Here is a 9,667-nt window from a genome sequence, read left to right as displayed (position 1 = left end):
ATATACACACATATATACACATACATATATATATACACACATATATATATACACACATATATACACATATATACACATATATACACACATATATATATACACATACTGTATATACACATACATATATACACACACATATACACATACATATATACACACACATATACACATATATATACACACATACATATATATACACACACATACATATATATACACACATATACACATATATATACACACACATATATACACACACACATATACACGTATATATACACACATATACACATACACACATACACACACACATACACACACACACATATACACATATATACACACATATACACACACACATATACACATATATACACACACACATACACATATACACACACACACATATACACACGACGACTGATCTCAATGTATGTTTCAGAAGCTCAGAGCTGCTGAGAAAGGCAGCTTCTTGATTCTCAGCTGATGACTTCAGACATGTTGTTCCTGTCCCTGTGGTCTCTTGTCGTACATGGAGTGTGGCTGTGGAAAGCCACTGTAGAACTGTTACACTTCCACCTCCACTTCTTCCATGCATGTGTATGGACACACATAGCTCTAGGCTTAGCGGGCCAATGCTTTCATCTCATCTATCTTCAGGCCCTTCCACTTCCCATTAAGGAGGGGCGGTGGTGGAGGGCTGATTTGAGAGCTCATGCTTTTCATGGCTTCTTTCCTTTCAAAACAAAAGATTATTCAATTAATGTGTGTTCTACACATTTTCCCCTTTGCTGACCCCGGGAGAGGAGTGGAGATCAAAGACAGCTTTTTCTTTTATAGGACAGTGGAGCTGAAGTCGGACGCAGACCGACCCGCGGGTTTTAGTGAAGGGTTACTTACAGGCCGTAAGCCTGTAGAAGGAGAGGGGCAGAGATCTAAGCATTCCACTTCAGGGGGACAAAGTGGCTGCTGCAAATCTCATCAAGCACTGCTTTCTCTTTTTACAAGTGGAGGCACTGATGGTGTGCGGAGGCGCTACATGGTTACAAAGGCGTAGTATGTAGCAGTCGTAACATTTACCTAATACACTCATATGCTTTGTGCTGTGTCAGACCAATCTTCTGGTATCGGTACAGTTCTTACTTACGCTAGAACAATCTTAAATAGATTGCAAAGCCTGGTGTCAATACATAACGAATTCCTTGAGAGTAATTTACTGTGACTTTGGTGAATCTGAACGAACCTTTTAAAACACCAAAGTCACAAAAACACACCGAACAAGGCAGCGGTAGGCCAGCGACTTCTGTGTTCTGGGAGATAAAATGACTGGTTTTGTCACAGGAGGCCTGTGGCTTTAAAGAGAGCACATTAAAAAGCTTCAGTTCCTCATTGGAAAAGGCAGGTTTGACAGCAAGGTGAAGTGGTGAAAGTATTCTAAAGATAGCGTACACTTACACTCATATCAATTCATTTTTAGGTGTATAAAATAAGTCGTCAGCAGGACATTGCTTTGCTCCTGCACTGGTACTGCTGTCTGTTTCTACAAACTCCATCTACTGTACACAGTACTTCATACAAGCCCACTTCAAAAGAAACTGTACTGTCCCTTTAATAGAAGTATTTCATGTCGCAGCTTATGAGAGAAGACCTCAAGATGTGGATTCTTTTTACTCCTCGGACTAACCGTATCCTGGGAAAATTGAAAAATATTAAAATGCAGTGAGCCGTGGTTTATGCTAAATTGTAATATGCGCTCAGGTATTATATCTGTCCCACTTGTTGAGCTATTTGTTGCATTGTTTGTCTATTTCTATTTTTGGCTTTGAGTTTCTTGGGGGTTGGTGTTATGGTGTGTATACTACTACAGGACGAACAGATTCTGTTTTGATGAAGGTAGTGTGGATAGTCATTTCGTGAAATGACGACAGTACACACATCATCGATTGGTGAAGAAATTGAGCATTTCCGATTATTTTAAAGAGCGATTCATCCTTGTGTTCGATTGAAGCAAAACCACTGTAAATCTTTCTGCTGTCAGTGCCCTCTGAAGAAACATTTGTGTCGTTCTGATTCTTACCATCGGACCAGCAGGCCGTGCTCCAGAAAGTTCTTCAGGTTGGGTAGTGTCTGCTGCAGGTCTGGGGTGGTCAAGCCGTGTTGATATCTCAGCTGCAAGACAAGGGAACACACACCGCGTCATTAACCTCAAACAACCTACCACGTCGTGCATCCTTCAACCTTATACATATAATGTGCGGCGGGCTGGCGCTACAGCGAATCACTCTCACACGTGTGCACATTCTCCGTGTTTGGGTGTCGTTCGGAGAAGAAAGAAATACCACCTACAGGAGGTCTGAAGCAGACATTCTTTCGCCATGACACATTTCTACACTCCCCCTCATCGGTCCATTACTCATCTGGACACAATGGGCATCCTTCCCTGATAACAGGCATGCACGCTAATACGTAAGGTGTGTGTGGAAAGACAGGGGATGAGATGCGGGTGGCTAGGGAAAAAAAAAAAAAAAAAACTTGCTGTCAAGACATCTGGAAGAAATGGCGCAGAGAGAGAGAGAGAGAGAGAGAGAGAGAGAGAGAGAGAGAGAGAGATCGAGATCGAGCGAGAGCACATTAGAAACCCTGGTAGATTCTCCCTCACTCTTCTGTGTATCCACATCTAAATGTGGCCTTGAATGTCCCCTCCCTTGTACCACAGTGCTTTATTTCATGATAGAATCAAATCCAGCAAAGAAATTTAAAAAAGGAGAAAAATCAAAAGGCCACCTTGAAACTCCAGCTGTCTGTGCCAGAAATATCTCCTCCAACAGTTGAGTGATGTCACAGCGAGCCAGCTCTTGTCCGGCGGAGTTTATTTAACAGATATTACTGAACAGCAGAGAAGCATCACGCCGCACGTCCGGCGTATATCTCTGAGGCCTCTGTGTCTCTCTCTGACAACACTGACACACTCACACGCACATGCACGCACACACTGATGAAGAGATGCCGCGCACATGACACCGAAACATCACTCACTGGGGATAACGGCTTCTTCGTGTACGAGCTCATAACGGATGAGTGACATGATAATAAAGGAACTACAGGGAAAAATATCTTTGAGCCTCCGAGGGGCAAAGGTCACGTTTCCCTGTTTTTTGTTGAACAGTTTAGGAGGAGACAAACTGTTTTCAGGGTATCAGCAGCCCCCAAAGCACATCAATACCCGTTTCCTTGTGGTAATTGCCGTAATATTTATTTAGAGTCCTGCTGTACTGGCTCTGGTAAGGCTTGACAAATGGCGAGAGGTGTGGCATAGGAAGGAGCACTCAGAGGCCACATGTGCATGCATGTCAAATTTGCACTCAACATAGATTAACCAAATCCCACTCTGTCTGAATAGCTGCCAGAATAACGTGTAAACTGTACGATATGAACGGTGCGGTGTGAATGACATGCACTGCAATGTCATTATGCAGCACAGGGATGCACAACAAAATGCAGTTGTAGCCCATTTTCAGCGCAAGAAAAGCATGACAAAACAAAAACAGAAGTGCATTCCTGTAGTGCATCAAGAGGAATGTAAACAAGCATCATTGATGTAAACACAGAGTCCACCTCCTCTCGTCCCACCGGAGTCCAGCGGTTCGCCCATCAAGTGCAGCTTGATCCGGGATGCCACGATGGAGTCAGGTCTCTGTGAAGACGTGGACTCAACAGTCACCGACCTCCCGCTGCTTGGTCTTATTTCATCCATCTTATTTTCCTGCGACCGGGCTTCAGACAGCCAGGAGCAGGCTGGGTAGTGGAGTAGCCTCAGGTCCTAGCTGGGTTAGCTTAGCTTCCATCTCGGCTCTTCTCCCTCTCCTCGGGGGTGTTTGGTCCGGCAGGTCTGGCTAGGGGTTTGGCCGTGGGCGGTGATCGTCTTAAGGGCCACTGCACCTTTTCCGATGTTGAGTGTATTCTGTCATATGCCGTAAGTGCTCCAGTGATAATAATAATTTTGACATGTGCCAAAGTGTTTTTATCAATGTTCCAGTGTGTGTGTGTGTGTGTGTGTGTGTGTGTGTTCTGGTCTCAAATGGACAGTCATCGGAGGAGGACTTTATCAAAAGAAGCTCAGTGGGACAAGGGGTGTCACCACAAAAAACCCAGATGGTGATTGGACGGTCCAAAACCTGTGCGAACAACACAAGAGGTCCATTCATGGCTCGGAGTAAACCTCGGGGTCTGACCAAATGACAGCGCTGCGCTGTCCACAGGGCTAGCTCAACGGAATTGGGTTTGAAGCGTTGGGCCAAGATCAATAACACCACCAGTTTAGAAACAGAAAGAGAGTAGCAACATTGGGCTGGGGGGTGGGCTTGCTTGTTCTGTGGCCAGATGCAAAAAAAAAAAGAGGAAAATCCCAATCTCATGCATATCTCAAGGTCACGGTCTAGAAAGTATGAATCAGAAATCGGGAACCAGATATGAGCAAAACATAAATATTATGGCTTCAGCGAAGGTAAACTGCGTTCGCTGGACATGCTGTATGCTTTCTTTGTTTCTCAGTCGGAAGCCGTAACAAAATGCTATCTATAAATTCCATTACTCGCCTTGAGCCCTGAAGTGTGTGTAATAGCCACACTGTGTGTCTGACAGGAGACCCTATGTCACATTACACGGCTGTATGTCTGAGAGAGAGAGTGTGTGGGGGAGAGAGAGAGAGTGAGAGAAAGAGAGAGAGTGTGCATTTGTATGTGTGCCTCCTATTGTTTTCCTCACGTGAAGAGACGTTGCCGAGCTCGCAGCATATACAGATACTGGATATGGGTGAAGACAGGAGAGTGATGGGTGACATCATTTGACTTCATTACTATGGAGCTCGCTGAGGGGGATTAAAAAAAATGATGTATGCCTCCGTCAGGCCGACGCAGAATAACTGGAAACTCACGCGCGTTTGCCAAATCTCTGCCAGTGGGCACCAACGACACCTGAGCTAAGTGTCTGGTTGGCAGCGGTGCAGAGCCGCCTGCACCGGGTGTCTTTGCGATGAGTTGTGTTAAACACGTTCAGACAGTTTGGAGTAGTGCAGCCCTATAGCTGACCCAGCGCTCAGCCAGCCAGACTCCATCAATATTCATAAACTGGGCGGTCTGGCCCTCCCTGGTGGAAGCTGCGTTACGTTTCCCCCCCAGAGCGGCCTTTCGTGTTTCTATGTGTATATTTATATGTTGCTCATGGCCTTCGTCTTGGGAAGGCATATATCCTGGACGCTGCAAACATCAACCCCCTCCCTTCGTCTCACAGCAGAACAAAAAAGCAGAAAAACATTAGTGACCCGGCCATGTCATCTGAGGGAAAAGAGAGGAAACGTGTGAGGCGGCTTAAAGACATACGAGCTGGTTGTCATTTCTAATTGTCGGCGCCACAGAGGTTTTGACTGTAGGGCTGAAACAAACAGCTGAGTGGGGAAAAGGTGTAGATTCTGGTTCTGTACACCCAAAGTGGCCTTTGACAGTGTGTTGTAACTGATATGAGGCAATGTGTTGTAATTCATATGAGGTGAAACACAACTAATTGATTCCTGTTGCAGAATAGATTTGTGATTGATGTCCTGGTCAAATTGATCCATAAGCGTATAAATATATAACCATTTTATTTTTCTTAATTTCTCATGCAGATTACTCTCTAATTATTAGAGTCTAATAGACCATCCGCTAAGCCCCGCCCCTCGCTGCTAGTCCATCAAGCTGTCAGAGCTACCTCGGAGCCCACACTGTCACTAACTGCACTCCCTGAATAAACACTTTCTAATTTTTGGAATAAAGCCATTTCAAAGAGAAGCAGCCAGAAGGATCTACAATATGTGATGGAAGGGTTACCTCGTGGCAAAGTATCATGGGAGTAAAATAAAAAACGTGAGCCTACCATAGCTTTAAAATGGTTTTCCATATGTTGTCATGTATGTAAAGAACCAAAATGTACTTGTATAAGTATATTATTTAAACATTATTTGTATAGGAATTGTTCTGTCTCAAGCTTTTTGATCCATATAAGCGCTTGATCACTGTATCCGTGATCACTGTAAGTGGTTTACGCTGTAATTTCTGAGCCCGCGACCCAGTGAAGTGAGAATTCTTATGCAAACACGGCAACGAGAAACAACCTCTGAGGGTTCCTAATTCAACAGCTCCAGACCAGATCACACAAATGGCTCAGAATCAGTCCACCTGAGACAGCTTGTCATTCCTCGTTTCCCTTTCATACATCACCGTGATGAATGCTGGCGGAGTCCCTTGCGTGCTCGTGCTTATGTGTACAGGAACAGTGCTTTCAAGCTGCTGGCCACGGGCTTCTTTGTGATGGGGATAACCAGATCGTGGTGAGAAATTCCCAGGGCCCATTGAGGGAGGCTGAAAGGTGAGAGGAGTTGGAAGACGGGGGGAGGGGGGCCCTTTCACATGATGACATAGTGAAACAGATCCGGCCAGGTCTCCCCCTGTCGCTGCTCACACCTTTGTGTCTGGACACTCCCTTCCCTGTTTTGCTATTCTACAAAAGCCACGCAGGGCTGTGGGGATTCCTCAGCGTGTGTAGCAATCAGCGGGTATGACTGAAAGGTTTGGTATGAGCCTGTGCGAGAGTCCAGAGGATGAGCGACTCATCATCCTCATTCGTCTCAAGGATAAAGTATCAGCCCAAAGAATGCAGCAGTGTATACAGTCCCGGTCTGCCAATCCACCGGAGTAAACACGCTGAAGCTGACTAGAGCCGGTGGGAAACCAGTCCGTTTACAGAAAATGCCACCCATCATTTGGTAACAAACCTGCTCGTTTTCCCCGAGCTCTGTGCAGAGGCTAAACAAACACAGCCCGGCTGATGCCACGTATCTCTGTTTCCCCGGGTTTGTCAGTGCTAATCACCCTCACATCAGGCCGGCGAGTGTGGGCGGGCTGCAGAGAACTTTGAGGTTGATTGGCGATGACGCGGTGTAGGAAGAAGTGCCCAGGTAAAAAAAAAAAAATCCACTTGTCAGCGGCGGACATCCCAACGGTTCCCCCGGTGCGCGTCATTAGCATCGTTTGACAGGCGGTCTTCCACCGTCGCTGGAGGAAAGCCTGTCTGGGACGCAGGGCGTTTTCATCAGGAGCGTTGCGTTTCATGTGTCAAGAGGGTTAAAAGTCTCAAAAATCAAACCTGGGAGTATCCTGTGCATGTCTGACCTGCATCATGGACTATTACCCTGTGATTCATAATCAGCAGGCTTTTGTCCACTGGGGTAAAAATAGAAAAGCTTATTTTACAGAGTGCATCGCTTTTACGTAGTCCCTGGGGGGGATAATCAGGGAGCTCATTAGGTCCTATGACAGCTTGTTATAGAGGGGATAACCAGGTGTTCCTCCCTCCACCGTCCCTCTGGTCGAACTGTGGACTGGATACTTCAGCAGAGAGCAAGGAGGTTGACACAGACACAAGTCTCCAGAGATACATCGACCTGATATGTAGAGAAGTGGAGCCGTGGGAGATAACCTGCCATCGACAATATTTCACGGGCTGTGCCTCTTCTGGTTAGGATGACATGATTCATGAACAGCTTACATACCAGAGAAGAAAAAAAACAAGCTGTAAAAACAAATAATATTATAAGAGCTGAACGATACTGCGGCATAAGAAAACATCCTGCAACAAATTATGGACGTCGGTGTGGACTACAGTGTACTGTCGCGCTTGTCCCGTCATTTCTACTGATCCGGCCAGGAAGTGCGATGAAGTCTGCACGCTTGGCTGTTAATTATTGAGCCAAAGCTAACAGCGTTCCAGAGACCTGCCCGCCCCAAACAAAGAAGTAGTCGGTCACACACAGTCTGTGGAAGTTGAAACACACAATTAATGTAGTTAAAACTAAACTACTCCGATTACCATTACAATCTGACCCTTAAGAGAAAACTGTGTTAAACTGACGCACCGTACTGTCAGCTAATGTTGCGTTCACTTCTATTTGGACTGATACAGGTGGTGCTGTATATTACGGGCCCTTACTCAAACATTTAAATACATGTACCTTCAAGTGAGGAATGCAATAAAATGTTGAATAACCTGCAGTTTCTTGGCTCGTGAGAGCATGATTTTTTTTTTTGTGTTTGAGCATCCATGGTGTCCTCTGGAGCCATTTGGCCAGCGCATGTAAACCACATACCCCACACAAAGCTCACGGAGCCATTAACTCCAGCCAGGAATTTGCCTGCAGATGATTCGTTTCACACCAGACTAAACTCCCCCAATGGCAGCAGGTGAAGTTTTACTCTCCTCATTAAATCAGCGTGTGCATGTTCCTGTTTTAATCCTCTCATTACGCCTGTCTGTTTGTTTCCCTACGATCACCTCACACAGTGGCACATCGATCCAATTATCTTACGGGGTTTTTTTGTTTACCGCTCTGTGAGCTCGGGGATCTTTGCCAGCAGATCTGTTGATGCCAACCTTTGGAAGTCCTGCTTTACAGGAGTAAACAACTCATTTACCTCAGCGGGCTCATATGGTTGGTTAGGACGTCCATCAGAACGCCGTATTTACAGATGCAGAGATTTTCTGTCTGATCTTTTGTTTTGACATTTCAATAAACAGTTTGACTCGTCCAGAAGAATTACAGCACTGGCGTTATCTTTTGTGGCCTCACGTGTTTTTGAGTTAGTGTATTTATTTTACCCCAAAACCTGCAACATAACAGAACTATGCTCGACTATTGCTCTGAACATGGGAAATAAAACAATGAATTATTGTTCATTTCTCACCTCGCAGCTGAACCAGAAAGCGACAACTAGGTAATTACAACAGAAACTGTTCTTCACAATCTTTCTTGAACTCTACTTTCTGCTTTGCAGTGTTTGTAGCTATGAGCAATGGAATAATAATTAGAAAAAGCTTCACGATAAAAAACAATCAATAAGTTTATCATGGTGGATTGCCATTTAAGGGATAATCGTGAATATGAATATATCACGAGTGACTTGAAAAAGCTTCTACCTCGCTGTCATGGTAGAGATGTGCAAAGAACAACCCTGATTTTGAAAAATAGGTCTTGAGGAATCGTCATGTATGAAAGAGCCGACTTAAAGGCTCATCCTTTTTTAACTTGACTTATTCGATATTTATGCAGGGGATTTATGATCACCTCATTCAAGATTGTTTGATTTTCACTACAAAGTATGCAATATATATATTTGTTTCGCCTTCTTTACAAAATGTAAATTAGAGTTACTCCAGTATGTTTTAGTGCCGATTTAAGCATATTTGATTAGATTGTGAATCGCAACTATTGTGGCCAGAGTAACCCTAACCTGAAATATTCATATCCTGTCCCATGCCAAGAATGTCTTAGTTGTGTCGCTAATATTAAGATACAATAAGTGCACTGCAAACGAATCAGTGGGCGCTTGGAGATTAATTAATAAAACTGGCTTCAAGTCATGACTTTGAGTTCATTAAGAAATTCACTTCTCACCCAAAAGCTTGTGAGAAAAGGCAGCCATCGGTTTGGTGCATGTCTCGCTTCTGACAGCTGTAACAGAAATGCTAGGAACCAATTGCAAAAACATTCATTCTTAACACAAAGGTTTAAAATAAATAAATAAATAAATAAATATATATATATATATACATACACACACACACACACACACACACA

General features: G+C 44.4%; 1 protein-coding gene across 1 annotated transcript in view; it reads right to left on the bottom strand.

The window, feature by feature from the left end:
- uvrag (UV radiation resistance associated gene) overlaps window positions 1–9,667 on the bottom strand; it is a 116,602-nt gene that overhangs the window by 20,962 nt on the left and 85,973 nt on the right. Inside the window, exon 14 of the mRNA XM_031857519.1 lies at window positions 2,078–2,169. Within this exon, the coding sequence (XP_031713379.1) occupies window positions 2,078–2,169 (92 nt within the window). The remainder of the gene's footprint in view (window positions 1–2,077; window positions 2,170–9,667) is intronic.

The sequence above is a fragment of the Anarrhichthys ocellatus genome, unplaced genomic scaffold (assembly GCF_004355925.1).
Source record: "Anarrhichthys ocellatus isolate YVR2014 unplaced genomic scaffold, GSC_Weel_1.0 scaffold18, whole genome shotgun sequence".
In the NCBI taxonomy this organism is placed as follows: domain Eukaryota; kingdom Metazoa; phylum Chordata; class Actinopteri; order Perciformes; family Anarhichadidae; genus Anarrhichthys; species Anarrhichthys ocellatus.
This window is presented reverse-complemented; position numbering and strand designations above follow the sequence as displayed.